Source organism: Anabrus simplex, chromosome 1 (genome assembly GCF_040414725.1).
Source record: "Anabrus simplex isolate iqAnaSimp1 chromosome 1, ASM4041472v1, whole genome shotgun sequence".
NCBI lineage: Eukaryota > Metazoa > Arthropoda > Insecta > Orthoptera > Tettigoniidae > Anabrus > Anabrus simplex.
In genome coordinates, this window is record NC_090265.1 from 1,095,636,746 (window position 1) to 1,095,658,595 (window position 21,850).

Below are 21,850 nucleotides of genomic sequence, written 5' to 3' on the forward strand. Positions count from 1 at the left end.
CATTTTCTGTTATTATGGTAATGTTATCGAAGTGTACTATTTCTAGTAATGGATTTAGTGTCTTTAATTAGTACAACTTTCTGTTTTTAAGCTAATGATTTCCATCAGTATCATTTTCTGAAAAGGACTACGTTTTTCAGTTTCATCCGTGTTTTTTTCCTATTATTCACTAATTGTTTTTGAACTACTTAAAATACTTTTATTCCCTCAGATAGGACGATGTTCTTTTGGTTTCATGTTAAGTTTTCATTCTTTAATTAAAAGATTATTTGATTGAAACCAGTGTCTCCTTTTATTATCTGTGTGGTTCGACGCCGGAACAAGGAATTTTTATCCATTTCCTCTGGGAGTTTTATTTGGGCCTTGCTGGGTAAGTAACTGTTGGATGTTATTTTCCTATCCTTGTGACTGATTTCCTTAATTTGTTTAATAAACATTGTTTATTTAACACCAGTTTATAGGTAGTACCGGCCGGTGCATGTTTGCTAATCGCTAGTGTAGTGACTTACTGCGCTGGTGGCTTAGTAAAGAGTATACAACTTTGAGTAATACATATTTCATTCTTTCTTATTCAATTCTGATCCACCTTTGTGATAATATGGAAAATCGGTCACATTTGAGAAGATATTTAAACATTATGACAATTCAGTTATTGTCAGCCCAATGTACATATGAAAATTATTAGTTATAACCAAAGCAGAGAATTCTTCTCTCTAAAACCACACATTTAAAACAAAAACTAAACTGGCCTGTGAGAGAATGAAAATATATTGTAGGCCACAAAGATGAAGTAGTTTCAATTGAAAATTAAAATATGAATATTGTATTTTAATGCAGGAAAACATTCTCCTTGCAACTAATGTAGGGTTAAGGAATTAAAGTTGGAGTCAAATGGAAAGCTATTTCAGTTGTGGTCATTTTATGAAGAAGAAATGGTTTGGCCTGGAGCAAGTGATACTTTACGAAGTGCAATTTTCCACAGAGTGCAACTCACTGAGTGGGATTACGTGACAACACAGCAGCTGCTTGCTTGGACAATTCGGATTACCCTCTCAAGGCCAAAATGCTTCCCAATTGACTCAGGCTGTAGGAAGCAGATTTACTTCACAACCAAACATCCAGGTCAAGACATTTTGAGTGGAAGTAGTAAGTAAGTAGTTATAATCTGTGGAGATTTAAAAAAAAACACCCACGCATAAATGTAAAACATGGAGTAAATACAGATCTAATATTGGACTTCTATTCAAACTCAAGAAAGAATAAATTAAAATGAATTAGAAGAAACACTATGCACATGTAAAAAATATTACAGAGATGAGATCATCACAGCCATCTTCAAACAAAATATAACAAATATAAATAAAAATACTAAAAAACCTAAACATTAAAAATATTAAATAGAATCTGTTAATCATATAATCACATTGTTCCTTTGGATAAATGTCTATCACACTCTCAATACACAGTATAATCCATAAACTTGCAGTCATTTACATTTTAGTACATAAGATGCCATTCATCTTCAGTTTTTGAATACTTTCTAATAAATAACTGCTTCACTGACAAAACCTCACAGGTACTAATTAAATTCTTAGGACAGAATCACTATGGATTAACATATTCCATAGGTTTTCTACATCTGTTTTGTATCACAAGAATAACTGCACTATGGTGACTAAATGCTTATATATAAAACACCACTGGTAAGTGTAGAGGTAGGGGGTCAAATATTTTTCTTAAGTTTAAATTACAAAATACTGACACAAGGAAACTAAATACAACTTCTATCAGGCAGAAAAAGCAAATAACGGGTATATAATCGATCCAACTGTCAGATTTGAGACAGTTGTGACACAGCCAGTAGAGGTAAACAAAGAGAAAGAGAACTACAACAACCCATTCATTCCCTCCATCTTGAATATCACCTCAAGAACCTTGAAGTTATTGTTGGAGCTAGAGGCACGATTATGCCATTCTTTGTCAACTTTTGCAACAGACTCAGGATCAGCAATGGTCATTCATGCATTGCCCTCACAGCACTGAAAGCATCCATCAGGATATTGAGATGATGATGATGATGATGATAATAATAACAATATTATAATAATAATCATCATCATCATCATCATCATCATCATCATCATCTAGCTTCAGTTACCATGATGCACACATTTTAATTTGATGCCATTTAGGCTGTTGCATGGTATCAATTTCAACATTCTCTTTTGCTCTACCATATACCACTGGGCAACTGACTGTACTGATAAGTTTTAGTTTATTTTGTTGAGTAAATGCCAAACGTGTCACCAGGGATCCTTTACATCCCAAAATCATACATGGAGTGTTGAATGGATTTTATCCCACTCTTCAATCATTTGACCATCTCTGGCAGGTCTGAATCTGAGATCTTGAGATCCAGAGGTCAGCATACTACCACTAATCCATAGAGGGAACTATAGAAGCTACATAACAGACTCACTCAAGAGCACAAGAATCTTAGGAGGACAACAATCTGCATTATTCCATCAAGGGACATAACTGTTTCAAACCTTCCAAAGTACAACTCCTACTTATGCACTTGACCACTGATGTTGTGTGACCTAAATATGGTAAGGATTTCCAGCTTGCTGAGAATGAGCTAGGAATGCTTCTACACTGCTGAGATATTTAACAACAAACTAAGAATACATCTATATAAAGACAATAAGAGTAAAGTAACATGAACAAAAATCATGATTTCAAATTACGCTCATATTTTCTCAGCCTGGAGCACTATATGCTCATGGCGATAAGTGTCTCCAGCAGTCCAGCAACTTCGCTGGCATGTAAACACCAGCACAGTACCAAATTCCAGATGTGTACCTTCTGAAGCATTCAGCAACTGCAACTTGGGTATAAGTGTAGGTAACACTTGCATCTCAAAAAGAACATCTCCACAACAGTAGTTACACCGTACAGGTAGCTCCTGGACTGGATAGAGCAGTAGAGGGGAACTTCCCTCTCGACAATACCTATTCATAAATAATCACACAGAATTGTACAAAACAATTTTACTTGCAAAATATAGTGTCACTTAAGTCAGTTAATGTTCCTATTCATTAAGGCCAGTTTCAATCTTCAAAAAATTAAACAGAGTATAACTAATCTAAGAAATGATCACTGTGAAATTTTCTGGTGGCCAATTTTGATGGTGGGAAAATGTTATTGGCTGGAACAGCACATCTTATGGTAATCAGTAAAATAAGAATGAGAAACATGAACTGTAGAGCATGACATAGGTCAATGTTATGTTGCTCTCACTACCTTGTGTACAGAGAGAATTGTTTACTCAGGAACAAATTCAGGACTTCGTGGTGATGATGATGATGATGATGATGATGAATTCATTTTCATAAATATTTGGAATTTTCAGTCCACTACGTGACCTCCAAGACATCAACAAAACTTGGCAAAAACTACAGTCCCTAGTAACTTACTATAAATATTTTCAAAACAATTTTCTTAGGCATATTGTACAATATTTTTTCTTTGAGGAATCTTTATTTTATTTTTAATTTTTTTTTCTTTCACAGGATTTTGATTGTATCTCAGCTAAGTCTGGTGGTATTTAGAGGAACTCAAATACACCAGCCTAGTGTTGATAGATTCACTGGCACATAAAATAACTCCTGCGTGACAAAACATTGCAACCCAGGAGTCTCTGAAAACAATAAAAGTAGTTAGTGGGACATAAAACCAAAATCAATATTATTACTGTAGAATCTGCAAATCCAAAATATTAGATATTTAAACAGAAACTACGATGAAGATAAAAAGAAAAATGAAAATCCCACTTGCAACATAAAGAAAGGACTTAATCATAGTACCTCAGTGTAAAGAAGAGGAAGTGTGCGCTCTTCTCTTTTCACCCACAAGCCGAATGAAGAGAGTGGTATTCTTTCCACCAGCGGCAGCATAATTGCCGGAGTCTGCAGCAGATGAGACTTGTCATTAGTTTGTGATATCTGAAGCCATCTCCTTTCAGATTTGACTCAGTTAATTTATAATTGCTTAGTTATTCAAAATTAGTTTTGGCAAACTGAAGGAACCTAGCAGTTATAAAAAATAAAAATTATTAGTGCATGTTGCATTTGTGTCAAGTTATCGGAATTTATATCGCTCTCCATTGCTACAGTTAAGAAGTTTAGGCAGTTTATTGGTGTATTCATTAGTGAATAGTGCCAGTTGTGTTATGTCCTACATCGCAGTTGTGCTTGGGTGGGAGGTACTGCCACAACATACTCATGTGCTTCATACCTGGTGCAGATGTCTTTAAGTAAACATTTCTTTAGATTCCCTAAAGAGAGTAGTGTTCTCCTGAAATGGGGGAAGGCTGTCCGAAGAAAAGACAGAAAACTGACTCGTAATTGTTTCGTGTGTGATATTCATTTTTATGCAATATTCTTAATAAAAGTAGACTCGTTTATGGTGAATGCGAAGAGATGCCAACACAGCGATGGAAATTGAAACAAGAAGCATTCCCACATATGTTCCATAATCTGCCCAAGTATCTCTCTATGACAGTTAAAAAACGTAACTCTCCCTTGAAGAAACAATCTCCGTGAACAGATGTCTCTATTAAAAGCCCTAATTAGAACATAAATGTCAATGATCAGCCCATATGTTTAGCAGCTGAAGATAGCCCTGATGCAGCAAATGCTAAGAAAACAATTGCTTTGTTAAAGAGGAGACTGAAGAATCACAAATGTTATTTCATTAGAACACCCAATACATTAAATGTCACTAAAGGTAAAATACATTTGCTTTAATATATTTTTTGAATTTTCAAATATAAAATCAAAGAGCAGTTTCACAAAATAAAAAGAATTTGCCTCTCTCAGCAAAATGCAGAAAGTTATATTTGATACAATGTTAAAGAAATGTCCAGTAAAATGTAAAAAAGAAATGAGATACTGGTATAGTGATTTCTTTTGGATTCCCTTCTTTTTAAAATGAAATCTCCCAAAGGTTATCAGCACTGCTTAAATCATGACTTGCTGCCTTTGCCTTCTGAAGCTCCTTCAAGAAAACAGAAGGACCTTAAATGTTCATATGGCATAAATGATCATGCTACTACTACTATACCACAATTTTTTAGTGGAAAGGAGCATGAACTCCTAGGGATGCTGATATTTGATGAGGTAAAGCTTAGAGAAGAAATTTGCTTTAACTAGGATTCATTACAAGTGAATGGTTTTGTTGATTTGGGAACATTTACTTCAGAGGAAAGCAAGGATCAGTTGGCAAATCTTGCTCTAGTTTTCATGTTTATTCCCATTCTGTACAACTGGATCTAACCCATAGCAATATATGCTAGCCGGAACACCACCCCTGGTGACATAATTGCAAAAATTCTAATTCAGGCCATCAAACAGTTAGAATAAGTGGGTGTAATTATCATTGGTTTCACATCAGATGGTAGCCAGTCAAATAAAATGGAAATGTTTAGGAGTATCCGGCAACATAAAGAATCTAAAGTGTTCAATTTTCAATCCAACTGAATCTAGCAGAAAACTGCAGGCATTTTCAGATGTGCCTCATACATTTAAGTGTATAAGAAATAATTTCCATGAGAAAGTAAAGGTTATATAATGGTGATATTGTCGATTATTCATTTTTTAGGGAAGTTTATGAATGCGACACATCTCCTGAATTTTCTGGATTGATAAATTGCTGTAAACCCCACACCTCTGCCCATTTGGATTCTAATTTATCATAATGAATGAATTTTAGGCTGTCATTTCAATTTTTTTGTCGCTAATGGTATTGAATTCATCAGGGTATTGATTCAGAGGGTTCAGAAGACAGTGAAGCAACAGAAAATTTCACAAGTGATTTAAACTGCCTGATAGACACATTAAATTCAACCACCCCTATTCAAGCACTGTATAAAGGATTACAGGCACATGGCACTTTAGTGAAGTGGCAGAATACCCTCAGAGATACTCAAAATACATTTGCTTCGCAAAGTACACTGGGTCCTTAGAAGTGTCTGAATATTTGTGGTAAAACAATTACAGCTATGTTTTGATTTAATTAAATCCCCTCGAATGTCATTTTGGTATCCTGCGATCACTTAGTTGTGACAATCATCCGTCCACTACTGACTTTCTACATTTACATAAGCTGCAGTCCGTTAACATACCAACTAAAATTGCTTTATCCTCTGGCATAAACTGTTGCGCCGATTCTAATGTCTCGTTTTAATCGTATGCATATTCTTGCAAGAGCACTAGAGTACAAAAGTTACGCAGTGAAAGCACAAGTTGAAGATAAAATCAGGGAAAGAATTGTGAATCTTGAAGATGAAATTCAAATACCAGACTGGGAAAGCAATTTACCTGACTTCAGTCAGCAGAGTTTTGGCAAAGGATATTTAGTGTATCATTTAACCGGATACATAAATATTTCAAAAGTGACAGTGATAAATTATGCCTACCTTTCCTCCACAGCAAACTGACTGATAATGTACCAGTACCTGCTTTGCTAACACTATTTACAGATTACGGGCCTATAAAGAGCGGCACACCTTATATATGGACGATATCTTTGCAAACAATTCAGCAAGGGGAAAACTGATCGGATTTGGTTATAAAGTATGATGCCTTAACACCCAGGAGAGGATATCTAATAAATTTTTATGTGTATCAAGGCAGAAACTCTAATTTTGAAGACGATTATGACAGAATCAAGTTCCCAACTAGTTTATTTACTAGATGAATTTCCTTGTGACATAAAAAAAAAAAAATCTTCCATTTGACATCATCTTTGATGAATGATTTGGAATGAATTTGCTCTCCTACCTGAAGTCATGCTGTTATTCCACAACAGGAACTATTAGAAAGAACAAAATCCCCGAAGAATGTAAACTTATTCCTGCAAAAGATATATAGTAAAGAGAGAGATATTTGATTACATGGCAAGTAATAATGACATCATCAATAAGGACCTAATTAGTTGACCATTATAGTTAAAATAATGAATCAATGATTGTCGCATATTATGGATGACATCCTTGCAAACAATTCATCAGGGGGAAAACTGATCAGATTTGGTTATAAAGCATGATGCCGTAACACCCAAGGGGAGGATATCTAATAAATTTTGACGTGTATCAACTAGTCTCTACTACCCATCCTGTCTTCCTCATGGGTCAAGTCAAGTGGTACTCTCACGCTGACAAGAGAGTAATTACGGTTCCCTGTCCTTTCCTGATTGGAATTTACAACAAATTTATGGGAGAAACAGACCTCACGGATGAAAGTGTCAATAGGTATAGTGTGGCAATAAGAAGCAGAAATGGTGATGAGCCATATTTTTCTGGCTTCTTGATGTATCTCCCCAAAATGCAAGGTACCTTAGCACTATGTCATGATCGAGGACAACATGGCTGGAATTTAAGAGAGAAGTGACTCAGTACTGTGTGAAATCTTTTGGGGTTGAGCCAAAGGGAGCTGGATGCCCATCAGCGGGTTGTGCAGGGGTAGGGCATGTTAATGACTTGTGATATGACAGACAGAATCTTCTGGCCATTGAGATTCCAGCAAAACGAAGGCTGTGTCCCAGTGAAATGTGTAAAAAAGCTGTGTTCGCACCTCACCATAGAAAGTAACATACATGCGAGCTGATATGTGATATCCGACATGATGATATTTCATGTTTAAATGCTTTTCTATAATTGTTCAAGTTTTCTCTAGTGTAAATGTGATATTTTAAGTAAATTGGAATGAACAAAGATACATACAGACATTAAACATCTTATAATTTACCCATTTCCAGTTCGCTTGGAGTAGTTCTGACTACACAAGCACCTAAGCGTTACACATAAGAAACTAAATCAGTCAGTTCAGAGAAAAGTGGTTTGGGTAGCTTGTTACCTTTTGATTATATTATCAACTAACAAAAATCCATAAATATTCAAATATAAATAATTTGAGCATTCAAGGCTTAAACCATGATGTCATAGCTTTAACTCGCTGATCACACACGTATGCTGTAATGTGGGAGGTTCATCTGGAATGACTTGACAATCAACTATCTGTATGAGCAGGTCATCGCTGAAAAGGATGTAATTAATCTGACTACATATGATGAATTTTTTCAGTCTGCCTTGAACCTGGGATGACCTTAAACTAGTGACAAAGTGTTCATCCTTTTTCTGGAAGTAAGTGTTCACTATCAGCAGATTATATGCTGATCTGAGCTGCAGGATTTTCTCTCCCTGATCATTTTCAGTTCCAAAACCAAGCCTCCATGACATTCAGGATGGTCCTTGACCCAGTGTGATGATGTGCTAATCTGGTGGTAGTTGTTGCAACAGATGTTCACAGTCCACCCAGAACTTCGGCTTGATGATTCTATTGCAGCACATGTGAGGAGCATGTGCAGAGATCATGTGAAGACAGACGACGTCATCATCCTTTGCAAGCTTCATTATCGTCAATTGGTCATTTACTGCTTGACTGGAATCACTCTTCTGACAAGGTGTTGAGTGAGAATTAAGGCAAGGCATTCCTCAGGTTGCTTTCACTGTTGTAAAACAATTTTTAATCCATGGCCGATGTTTCTCACCTTGCTCCCTCCCCACTTCGTCTCCTGAACAGTGGAGATATCTAAACTGCGCTTGAGAACATCAGCTGCTGGTAAGTGTATCTATATTCTACGCGCCGATTTTCGCTATGATAATGGGCTCATTGCCTTCCTGCGTCTTCCATGAACAGGTGTCTTATCTTTTGCCTTACTTTCACAGGCAGTTAACCTATCCTGTGCCTCACTTCTAGGGAAAGGCAACCTATCTTATATCCTCCTTCCAATGTACTGTACTGTCACGAACAGATTTGTCCGGCAGGAGTTTTACAGCCAATTGCCACCTGATGCAAATCCAGATTGAGCTTGTTAACCAAGAATCAGACTTGACCATTCATTCAACTGTTGAGTTCATCCATCACCTGCCAGTCAGCAGAGTCCCATTAACCACTTCTGTGATCATTCCAAAATTGAAATAAAATGAAGAAAATAAATACATACCTCTTATTCCCCATCCATCTTAGCAATTTTCTATCTAGCAGTGTCACTATGCTGCTGGACATTAAAACGCTTCACAGCACTTACTTTAAGTTCGCACCCTTTGCATAAGAGGATTTTTCCTTCAGTAAAGAAGCATTCCTCCTCAAACTCTTTAACATAATTTCTTAATTTAACACTTTCTTTAGGTATCCTCATGTCATCTCTATCACTGTTAATCAAACTATGAAGCCTTGAAAATGACCTCTGTTGAAATTTTAAAGAAATGTAAGGAGAGAAAGGTAGTTTAGGGGCTACCTGAAGTGGTTACAAGCCACATGTGCTAAGACAGATAAGAAGATACGCCATTGTATTTCTTCATCTCTTAACAAGGGTGAAATTCCAGTGGATGTAAATACCAGCACCACAAGTCGTACTCTAAGGGAAGTTGTTCTAAAACTAGCAAAGTAAACTCATACGAGATACAATAAATGTCAACTATTCAGCTTTGAAGCCTGAGCTTTAAGTTTTGTCACAATGTCACAAACAAGCAACATCGGACATCACATTCAAAACACACTACACTTTTCCATGCAAAATATAATCAAAATAATAATGTTATTTGCTTGCAAAATATAATCAAAATAATAATGTTATTTGCTTTATGTCCCACTAACTACTTTTTAAGGTTTTCAGAGATGCCGAGGTGCCGGAATTTAGTCCCGCACGAGTTCTCTTACGTGCCAGTATCTACCGACACGAGGCTGACGTATTTGAGCACCTTCAAATACCACTGGACTGAGCCAGGATCGAACCTGCCAAGTTGCGGTCGTAAGGCCAGAGCCTCAACCGTCTGAGCCACTGCCCGGCTATAACCAAAATATGACAAACTAAAATGACTGAAATATGATCAAAACAATAAAAAAATTTAAAATATGAATTCATATGCCCCATAAAGTAAGGCTAAATAGGCTTGGAAATGTCCAATTACTGTTTAATTCCAACAAATAGCCAAAATGGAAGACAGGGGGAGAAGATGACCTTTCCTGAACATTTGAACCCTAGTAATGAGAGTACTTAATTACTTAGTCCTGAGATACGGGTGGAAGGTCCAGGGCTTAAAAAACAAGGTACCTGTAGTGAGTGTGAAATATCTACAGTTAGGATAACATATTAGCAATTAACTTACTAAATCATGTCATTTTTGTTCATACAGGAATACAGCACAATACGTACATCAGAATGTGATTTGACTAAAACTAACTTGTATAATAATTACAAATTTCATTATGATCCGTACTGACAGTTATCAGTAACAAAATACTTTGTTAATTAAGATCAATCTAATCAATACTTGTATTACGATGAGTACACATTGGATTTGTATGCAAATGCATATTTTGTTGCTGATATGTAGACCTCTAAAATCAACAAGGAAGTGCATTTGAAGGTGAAATTAGATGAATTATTAAGTTTAATGGTGCACACACATATATATTTGCATATATTTGAGATTAGTCAATTACATTTTAAATTTTGGATTTAATGTGCATATTTTCAACTTTTATTATGCATATGTTTTACAAGCAGTCTTCAAGAAAATGTAAAGTAATTAATGTGGCCTTGAGCTGTGGTAAGATTTCAAGGAAAAATCAAGACAAGAACACAGTGTGCGTTCCCGAATTCAAGTTCTGTCCTGTCACATCCATGGATGTAGAAAGATCATTCTCTGCATTGAAGCTAATTTTAACAAATGCCACAGATTTAAACAAGAAAACTTGGAGAAGATTGTTGTAGTGAACTACAAAGAAAATTATGGACAGGAAAAGTAGGGTGTGCAGTGTAAAATGAAAGAACAATGTGTATTTAAGTGTGTTTCTTCACATTTGTGTTTTCTTACTCATTTTTCTTACAGCCTTACTAATTATGATTTATCACATGCGTTAATTAACACACCATGTCTTATCTAGGAGATGTGTGCATATGTTTTAAAAGTAAACACTGATAAGTTGATACATTTCACGAAGTATGCAGAGATTGTCTGTACTAGAAGAAGAGCCCAGCTGTAATTAGAGTGTGATTTTTTGTTCTCTTTCACTTGTTTATTCATGATCATGATTATATGTATTAGTGTGGGTGAATCGCATGTGTCTAGTAGAGGAATCTTACGTTTGTAGTTCATAAAAGTGTTTAATAGCATGGAAATATGTGCATATTTCACCACTTTTTGCAGCATAGTCGCATGCTTATACTGGTAATTTATACAGCATATAAATCCGATGTCTAATGATGAGTTACAATTGGTCAGTACATGTTTCGGTTTGTTTCAAGCCATCATCAGCTGACGAACAATGGTAAAGAATAATCATTCTCTTACAAACTACAAGACATAAATAAAATCTACATCAAAAAACATATGAACCTTCATGAGGATCCTTAAAATTTATGTCTACTGAAAAAAGTGGAATGTTATGTTAAAATCAATGCATATTAAAATAATTTACGCTTTTTAGGAATTATTCTGCCTGCTGTCATTTCTTGATAGATACAGTACTTTAGCATCCATCTCTTGGTACGGGTCAGAGCAAAGTGTAGCTTCCACCGAAGTCCCAGTCTCATCTATGGCTGTGACAATATGGAAGCTGCTTGAGTATGGATGGTGCTGAGTAATGACATTCAGAGCACGACCAGTGTATCTGAGTGTTATGAAAGGTGTTGCTCGTAGGGTTAGTTGTGCTACAACAGCACTTTATAGCCCAGTGAGGAAAGCAATGGCAAACTACCTCACTCTGCATCTTGCCTAGTACATATCATTTTGGTGCTGCCATTGGTTTTTGTGGTTTTCCTGTAACTGCATAGCCTTTGGTGGTGCTGTTTGAGGATCCAACCAACCTCTGGGCTGATGACCTAACAGACAGACAGGAATTCTTAATGAATATCTCTAAAAAATGGTGATGTTAAAACCAAATTTACATTACACTTTTTTTCAGTAGATATTAATTTAAAGGATCCTCATGAAGGTCCACATGTTTTAAATGTATATTTTATTGTATGTCTTTTAGTTTATAAGAGAATTATTATTCTTTACCATTGTTTGTCACCTGATGATGGCTTGAAACAAGCTGAAACATGTACTGATCAATTGTAACTCATCATGAGTAACACAAGTATTGATTAGGCTGACCTTAATTAACAAAGTATTTCATAATTAACTTGTATAATGTTCAAGAATATCATTTTCACCCCACTGCTTTTCCCATAAGGTCAATGGTAAACATTCAGATATAAAATATTAGCCCAATTGCTACCTGATAACTTGTTAGGTGCTCTTTCCCTTCCAACTCATTACAGTGGCTCATCAAGAAAACAATGTATCTGAATGTTACCTCAGTCTTGAACGCTAGGGAAAAAGACTCACCTGATTATCTGGCCGGGATGTTTCTGTATTCGCGTGAGAAAATAATGAAACATTTTGTCACCATGTGCAGGAATACTTTTCTCGTACTTTTCTAACGTCAGGTCCTCTCTCTTCTCATGTTGTGGACTATGCTGCTGGTACTCCTGGAGCAAGTCTCGGACATGTTCTGGGACAGGTGTTTCCTCCTCCTCGTCAACACTAATAAATGCAGAAGCGAACTGAGGCAGCCCTTTGTTTCGTAGTTCTGTTGGAACAGGAGCGGCTTCCTGCAGTAACATCAATAAATCTCGTTGAGGGGCCGTAGGAGTGTCGATGCTCACTACTCCACTCTCATCTCCCTCAATTTCAGCTGTAGCAGATGGTGAATGAAGCCTTCCCACAGCTCCACCTTCGACATTAGCATTACATTCATCAACACTCAAGTTGCCTAAATTTACTCTGATTGCTTCTTCATACTCTTCGGTTTCATCATCATCGTCGTCTTCATCGCAGCAACTTTCAATGCATCCTATTACATTCCCATTCTCCTCATTATTGTTTATGTTATTGTCCTCATCACCCCAGTCATCAGCATCACAGCACCAGTCTGTTGCAGAAATAGTATTAGTTGTGGTAGAGGACACCTCCTCTTGCTCAGCATTTGTCTCCAAACCTTGACTTCGTAAACACACCCAGCTGCAACAAGTACAAACATAACTATTTGAACAGCAGTATTTGCAACCCATGTGCTTCTGCTTGAGCAGACAAATGGAGCAAGTTGGAATTAAAAAATGTGCTGCTTCTATCAAATATTCTAAAGTATGGCGATTGTCCGAGAATCCTGATGATGATGATGATAAAAGCACTTCAAAGGAGTTAGTAGTACATCTGGAAACTTTAAATCCTCTTCTACATATACTACAACTTCAGCAGAAAATAATATAGGCATATCATTTATAATGAGAGATACAGTCATGGGGGAAATGACTAGAAAACAAAATCTTGAATTAAACAATGGCATTTTAATTTTAAACAAATTTAGCCCCAGGGTTGCTACTGTTTACAGCAACTCTATACATAATTCACCAACTGAAGAACAGTTTGATTCCTCACATACATTTATGATGATTTTTAAACTGAAAAGTGGTCACTAATACATCACCAGAAATCATTTACATACCAACATTGTACGACCTGGAGTGCCGAATTGACTTTATTTGCCCTTCATGAATTTAACTCTGCTGGGTCTGAATCTGCAACCTTAGAATCTGGAGGCAAATTCTCTACCACTAATTCAAAGAAGGAGCTAAGGCTCTATTAAAAACAATATAAAGTCCCACACATCACCTTCTTCATCTTCCACTTTTTCCACACCCTGGTGGGGTCACAAGTGTGAGCTGTGTCACACATGTGGACTCAGCCCTGATTTACAGTCAGATGGACTTCCTTACACCAACCCTAAGTGGAAGGATGTATTAACTATGGTGTGTTTCAGTGGTGATTGGTAGTGTGGTATGTTTCCAGACCCCCTGGACCAAACCCTGACCTTTAATCAATGAAATGGATAGCACGTCAATGTTGGGCAATTTGCTAGACCATCTTTGGTGTTTCTACATCAGGGATTCTCAAACTTTTTTGATTCATGGCATTTCGGTTCACCTGTGGAAAATTGCGGCAAATCATATTCAAAAGGATTTCAAATGCTAGTGCTAGGGAGCTATTCTGATGGATCCTGGACCCTACCAGAAAGTATATAAACCACTGGAATGCTCGAGAGACATGTTGTTCACTTATTCACTCTCTATACTCCTGTACTTAAATTTTCAAAACATACTATTCAAACACAGATTTTTGGCACTGATCAACATTAAAGTAAGAAATGGAAGAAAGTTATTTCTGTGGATTAAGAATTATAGGTGTATTTGTCTGTGGTTCTTCCCTATATTGAACATTTACATAATGAAACCACTTCAGATTTATTGCAGAGTTTCAACAATAATGTATGTACGAGGACAAGTCAATAAGTATCTGCCATTTTGCTCTAATTGTCTTTGGGTTGGTTCTATGGTGTTGTGTGTTCACCAGCTGCTAGATGGCACCGTTGTGTATGTCTGTGGTAGGTTTCAGCTTTATAAGATCAGCACAGCTTGCACTTATGTGACGTACAGATGACCGCGCCACTCTCTGTTTGCACCAAGGAAGAACAGCGCTCCGTAATATGTTTTTATGTGGTCTAAAGGTGTACCAGGAGCAGAAATTCAAAGGAGACTTTCAGCACAATACGGGGACAATGTTTTGCCACAGCAGATGCTTCCATTCCATGCTCTGATGTTTGCACTCTGGTTCGAAGTGGTGAACCCATGTTTCATCTCCAGTGATGTCCGGCTTCATGGCTAAATGGTTAGCATGCTGGCCTTTGGTCACAGGGGTCCAGGGTTCGATTCCCGGCAGGGTCGGGAATTTTAACCACCATTGGTTAATTTCTCTGGCATGGGGGCTGGGTGTATGTGTCGTCTTCATCATCATTTCATCCTCATCATGACGCACAGGTTGCCTACGGGCGTCAGATCGAAAGACCTGCACCTTGTATTGTATTGTATTGTATTGAACAGGTGGACTTATAATATTGTAATAATACTTGAGACAGACCTGCACCTTGGCGAGCCGAACATGTCCTCGGGACACTCCTGGCACTAAAAGCCATATGCCTTTTCATTTCATCTCCAGTGATGATCCATTTCAGAAATGTTTCACCTTTGTTAGCATGACGGTCCAGTACGTGCTGATAGATTACACACGATTGCACTTCTGCTCTTCATTGAGTTGTTTTGGAACCCATCTCGGAACAGACTTTGTGAAAGTTAAGCCTGTTATGCATGATTTCATATGCAGAACCATGGCTAATGTGCATATGGTTTGCCACGTCATCAACAGTCACTCGTCTGTTATTCAGGATCATATCACGAACTTGTTCAATATTGGCATCAGTTATGGCTGCAGATGGATGCCCAGATCTTTCCTCTTCCTTCATGCTCGTGCGACCCCTTTTGAACTGTTCAGTCCACTGGTAAAAACTTTGCTGTGGCCAAACATTGTCTCTGTACTGTGCTGAAAGTCTTCTATGAATTTCCGCTCCTGGTACACTCTCAGAAAACAAAAAAAAAAATTATGGAATGCTGTTCTTCCTTGGTGCAAAGATGTAAAGACAGAGGAGGTGACTAATATTAAAGAAGTATTAAACAACATTGATATTTACACTATGATACAAAAGTTGAAAACTAGAAAACCAGCTGGAATTGATAAGATTTTGGGGGATATACTAAAGACAATGGGTTGGGATATAGTACCATATCTGAAGTACTTATCTAATTATTGTTTGCATGAAGGAGCTATACCAAATGAATGGAGAGTTGCTATAGTAGCCCCTGTGTATAAAGGAAAGGGTGATAGACATAAAGCTGAAAATTACAGGGCAGTCAGTTTGACATGCATTGTATGTAAGCTTTGGGAAAGCATTCTTTCGGATTATATTAGACATGTTTGCAAAATTAATAACTGCTTTGATAGAAGGCAGTTTGGGTTTAGGAAAGATTTTTCCACTGAAGCTCAACTTGTAGGATTCCAGCAAGATAGCAGATATCCTGGATTCAGGAGGTCAAATGGACTGTATTGCGATTGACCTATCTGAGGCATTTAATAGGGTAGATCATGGGAGACGACTGGCAAAAATGAGTGCAATTGGACTAGAAAAAAGAGTGACTGAATGGGTGGCTATATTTCTAGAAAACAGAACTCAGAGAATTAGAGCAAGCGAAGCTTTATCTGTCCCTGAAATAATTCTTTTTTCCTATTTCCTGCCAACGTACTTCACTTATACCAACTACGTCTAACTTTAGTCTATCCATCTCCCTTTTCAGACTCTCTAATCTACCACAACTATTCAAACTTCTGACATTCCACGCTTCGACTCGCAGAATATCAGTATCCATCTTTCTGATGAATCCATCTTTCTTTCTCTTGCGTAGTCCCCACCCGGAGATCCGAATAGAGGACTAGTTGCAAGTGATAAATATCATTATGGATCCGTATTGAAGATACTATATGTAGGATGCTAATTAGTTTGTAATATCACCTATTCAATACATTATATGTATAATGTATTGATTATGGAGGACTAGTTTACCTCCTGAATATTTTACCCGGAAGGAAGCCATCATCAGTACATCATTCATAAAGAGAGAGCTGCATGTCCTTGGGAGTTAGTTACGGCTGTAGTTTTCCGTTGCTTTCAGCCGTGTAGCAGTATCAATAGAGCTAAACCATGCTGAGTATAATTACAAGGCCATATCAGCCCTTGTAACTTCCGAAAGGCTGCTACCCCCCTTTCGATGAAACATTTGTTAGCCTGGTCTCTCAACAGATATCCATCCGATATAGTTACACCTGTGGCTCGGCTATCTGCTTCATTGGGACACGCAAGCATCCCCACCACGGCAAGGTCACATGGTTCGCAGGGGAGGTGTTATTCTGAACAGAGTAACAAAGTAACAAATAAGTTACAAGATTGCGAGCAACTGGAAAATGACCTCGATAATGTTGTGATGTTGTATGTTGGGTACTCAGCCCGAAGGCTGGTTTGATCCTCCACAGTTTCACCAACAGCTTTCATAGATAGCCTACGCATCACTGTAGAGGCGTACTAGTGAAATGAGGAGTGAGGTAGTTTCCTGTTGCTTTCCTCGCTGAGCCAGAAATTGCTATTGCATATCAGTCTGCCAAGCCCACTGAAATGCATGCACCAACCGACCCTATGAGTGATATTTTCACACCATTCATAACAGGGACTGGCTGCATAAGGAATGGTATTACTAGCATCACTCATACCTCGGTCACTTTCATATTGTCAAAGCCAAGGATGAGACTGAGACAGGTCAATGAAAGTAACAAATTTATTCTAGCCCAAAGCAGAAGACATAGTGCCTTTGCAAACACTACATCTCACCAGCAAAGGCTGATAAATGGGGTTAAAAGTTAGGTTGTGAGTTTCACAAATAGGAAAAGTCCTCTCAGTTTTAATTACTGCGTTGATAGGGTGAAAGTTTCTTTTGGGGATCATTGTAAGTACCTAGGTGTTAATATATGGAAAGATCTTCATTGGGGTAATCACATAAATATGACTGTAAAGGGTACAGATCTCCGCACATGGTTATGAGGGTATTTAGGGGTTGTAGTAAGGTTGTAGTCCGGCTCCATGGCTAAATGGTTAGCGTGCTGGCCTTTGGTCACAGGGGTCCCGGGTTCGACTCCCGGCAGGGTCGGGAATTTTAACCACAATTGGTTAATTCCGCTGGCACGGAGACTGGGTGTATGTGTCGTCTTCAACATAATTTCATCTCATTACGACGCGCAGGTCGCCTACGGGTGCCAACTCAAAAGACCTGCAACTGGCGAGCCGAACTTGTCCTTCGACACTCCCAGCTCTAAAAGCCATATGCCATTTCAGTAAGGATGTAAAGGAAAGGGCATATAAGTCTCTGATAAGACCCCAACTAGAGTATGGTTCTAGTGAATGGGACCCTCACCAGGATTACTTGATTCAAGAACTGGAAAAAATCCAAAGAAAAGCAGCTGGATTTGTTCTGGGTGATTTCCAACAAAAACAAAAAATGTTGCAAAGTTTGGGCTGGGAAGACTTGGAAGAAAGGAGACGAGCTGCTCGTCTAAGTGGTATGTGATATAGATGTTGATTCCCATTGGGAACAATAAGTGGTATGTTCCGAGCTGTCAGTGGAGAGATGGCGTGGAATGACATCAGTAGACGAATAAGTTTGAGTGGTGTCTTTAAAAGTAGGAAAGATCACAATAAGAAGATAAAGCTGGAGTTCAAGAGGGTAAATTGGGGCAAATATTTGTTTATAGGAAAGAGAGTTTGGGACTGGAATAACTTCTAAGGGAGATGTTCAATAAATTTCCAATTTCTTTGCAATCATTTAAGAAAAGGCTAGGAAAACAACAGATAGGGAATCTGCCACCTGGGCGACTGCTCTAAATGCAGATTAGTAGTGATTGGTTGGAAGTTATTGATCTAGGGTGTGAAAATGGGAATGTTGGCGACAGAAACTGCAGACAGGATAATAGGGCCTATAGCTTTTGAAACCACAATCACTGGGCAGAGATATAGGAATGACATTCTTGTACCATTTTCTAACATTTTTTTTTTTTTTTGCTGTTCGTTTTACATCGCACCGACACAGATAGGTCTTTGATGGCGATGGGATAGGAAAGGCCTAGGAAGTGGAACGAAGCGGCCGTGGCCTTAATTAAGGTACAGCCCTGGCATTTGCCTGGTGTGAAAATGGGAAACCATGGAAAACCATCTCTTCAGGGCTGCCGACAGTGGGGCTGGAACCCACTATCTCCCGATTACTGGATACTGGCCGCACTTAAGCGACTGCAACTATCGAGCTCGGCTTTGTAACAATTGACGGACAATGAATGCCAATCTGGATATTTAGAGCACGACTCAGCAACCGCACATACGGCTAACAAGTCATTAAGTTTAATTGAGGAAATTTTTGACAACAGGATAATTACTAAACCATTGTGGCCCGCAAGATCCCCAGATTTTTATTTATAGGGAAAATTGAAAAATTAGGTTTATGCAACAAACCATCACATTCTAGATGAACCCAGAACAAAATGTCATGAGAGAAAATGAGGCTATGAAGTCAGAAATGTGTAGATGCAGGTGGAGGACACTTTCAACATAGTCTGAGACAAAGTGAGAAATGTTATTATGTGTGCTTGTAATTTGCAAGGGATTCATACGGGGCGCTCTCCCGGTCCCAAGCTCAGTGAGTTGCCATGTGCTCGTTTGACGTTCAGCTCACCCATCTATCCACTGTGCTGCGCTGTGCCAGCCCCACTTTGAGTTAAAGACCCTGTATTTGTTCTGCACAGTGATATCCTTTCCTAAAATCTGCCTGATTTTACCCAACTCTTTATCTAGAGGAGTTTCAGTTCTATTCAAAAGGATTTTATATGCAATAGGAGGAAGGGAAATACTTGTGTAGTTGTTGGCATTAGTTCTGTCCCCCGCTTCTTATGCAATGGGTGAATGAGTACATTCTTCCATTCACAAGGGATTACTTTTATCTCCCAAATATTTGCAAAAGGTTCCTCTAGTTTTTCAAATACATTTTTCCCAGAGTACTTAAATAGTTCTGCAGAGGTGAAATCCTTTCCTGAAGCTTTATTGTTCTTTAGCTCTTTTATTATCTCCTTAATTTCTCTCTTATCTGGTGGCAGGGAATAATTTATTCTTACAAGGAAACTATCCATACTGTCATACTGAAATCGACAATACAATTTCGCAGAGACCATGAGGAGACCCATAAAATAGCGAGTAAAAAAATTTAGCTGCCATTTCGAACTGGCAGGTTTCTAAATCTTGATACAAAATCCGTGTAACAACGCAGCTTATTGGACAACCCTTGTTTCTTGCTAGCTCGCGCGGCGGACAGCGGAGTTGAGTTGCAGTTGTGCTGGAGAGAGAGAGAGAGAACAAACTGACAGGCTACCACGCGCCAAGGTCACTTTATTGTTAAAGAACGAATGTGAAACATAAATGAGGTGCATTAATCCCATGATAAAAACACAAGTATTTTTGGCACCATGCACAACGAATATCCACTTTGAGACCACATTGTTCTTCAGAGTTTTCTTTACTTGTTTGAAGGAAATAATTCGCAGGCACTTCAAACTCGGGAGGTCTCTCCGTTGTATAATTGGTTGCGAATCACTAACATTTAATCATGTCCTTGAATCATGGGGAAGAAAACTGAAAATGAATGAAGAACTGCATTTTCAGTATGCTGTTTCTCTGATAAACATCAAACTGAAAGTCCTCACAAGTCAGCACAATGTCTGTTAAGCGGCGATACAAAGCCTTCCACTGCCGGAAGAAAAACTTGTCCAAGGGCTGTATTTTCCTTGTAGTGCCGGGAGGAATCTGGAGAATTTCTATACTTTGCCTGGAGGAATCTAGCAGTAGCAAACACTTCTCTTCCGCAAATGGGAATTCTTTTTTCCCCTTTTTCCCTGATTTTGCTGCTGTTACAATTATATTTTTGGCATAAAACATTTCTTTGGAAACTCTCAGACCGAAAGTTCCAGTTGCCTCCTCTAGTACAATGAATAATTTTGGGAAAAGAGTACCGGGCATTCTAATTGTAGGCATGATTGTGTACAAATAGGCGAGTGCACTAACTGACTGAGCAACTGTTTCTGTATGTTTCTCACCAACAAATGATAAGAGTCCTTTTCGCTTTCATTTCGCGCACTAAACCACCTTGATCAGTATTGTATATTGAAGAAGGGGTGTAGTCTAAAAATCGCTCTGTAGCTGCTTCTACAAATTTCTTTGTGACTTTATCTTTGTCTTCTTCTTGCAAATATGTACGGGATACAAATTTTGTAATTTTTCTACTTTTTATTCAGTACTTTTTCTTAAAACGACTCAACCAACTAGCACATGCTCTGAAATTAGCTTGTCACATTGAACTTTCTCTTGAAATTTCCAAGGCCCACAGTCGCAGTTCTTCATCGCATACATTCCATTTCAGTCTTCTTGCTTCTGTAAAGCAAGAAAATAATTTTGTGTGCATCAATTTTCTGTGTTCAATGGGGTTTACTGATGTAGATTGTAATTGGTTCTTCCACCTGTACAGTTATCGTAGTGACGTAACCTTATGACAACTTTTGCGAAGAGTGGTTAATGAAAACCGCTTCTTACCCCCAATATTTAACCATAAATTTACAGCTTTTCTCTTGTATGCAAGATCTACAGTTAGTTTCACTTTCTTCTGTGGACTGGAAGCATAGCCTGAACTAGTACATTTGCTAGGTGACTGTGGTGTCTCTTCATTGGATTGGCGGGAATCAGACTCGGGGCTCAAAATCAGATCTATAACACATCTTGTTCCTGGTAATGGCGTGCTGCCTTCTCTTTCAGATAATGCAGATGAGGTGTCGCTGGTTCTACTATCACTTTCACTGTCACTATTTCTCTCCAGGCACGACCCCAAGATGATATTGGACGATACTGGCATCCATGGGATGATTTTCAATTAGTTTGATCACATGTCGACCCATCACCCTTGCTTCCAAAGTTATTCCACGGGAAGAGGAGAAACCATTTTCAAGGAAATAACATAAAGCATACTCTAGAACATTAGCCGGATTCATGAATGCTCTTTCAAAGGAACATGTGTCTACTGGTTAGCGCAGAAAGCTAAAGGTAACCCGGTCGCTTCACCTGGTCACCAGGGCTGTCCACGTTGAGCTATACCTTAATGCGTGCAATTCTATTAGACATTTCCGTATCAATTTCAGGACCTTACAGATCGAAAT

At 38.1% G+C, this 21,850-nt stretch overlaps 1 protein-coding gene across 2 annotated transcripts in view; it reads right to left on the reverse strand.

Annotated features, from left to right (window-relative positions):
• Nucleotides 1-523: 523 nt before the first annotated feature.
• trus (programmed cell death 2 like trus) overlaps nt 524-21,850 on the reverse strand; it is a 64,332-nt gene continuing 43,005 nt past the window's right edge. The window contains exons 3-5 of one of the 2 annotated variants that reach the window (XM_067137264.1): nt 12,461-13,135; nt 3,867-3,968; nt 2,996-3,011 (exon numbers count right to left, since the gene is read on the reverse strand). In XM_067137264.1, the coding sequence (XP_066993365.1) occupies nt 3,905-3,968; nt 12,461-13,135 (739 nt within the window). In that variant the 3' untranslated portion in view covers nt 2,996-3,011; nt 3,867-3,904. Of the gene's footprint in view, nt 3,012-3,866; nt 3,969-12,460; nt 13,136-21,850 lie in introns of both variants that reach the window. The other variant, XM_067137263.2, reaches the window with a different exon arrangement.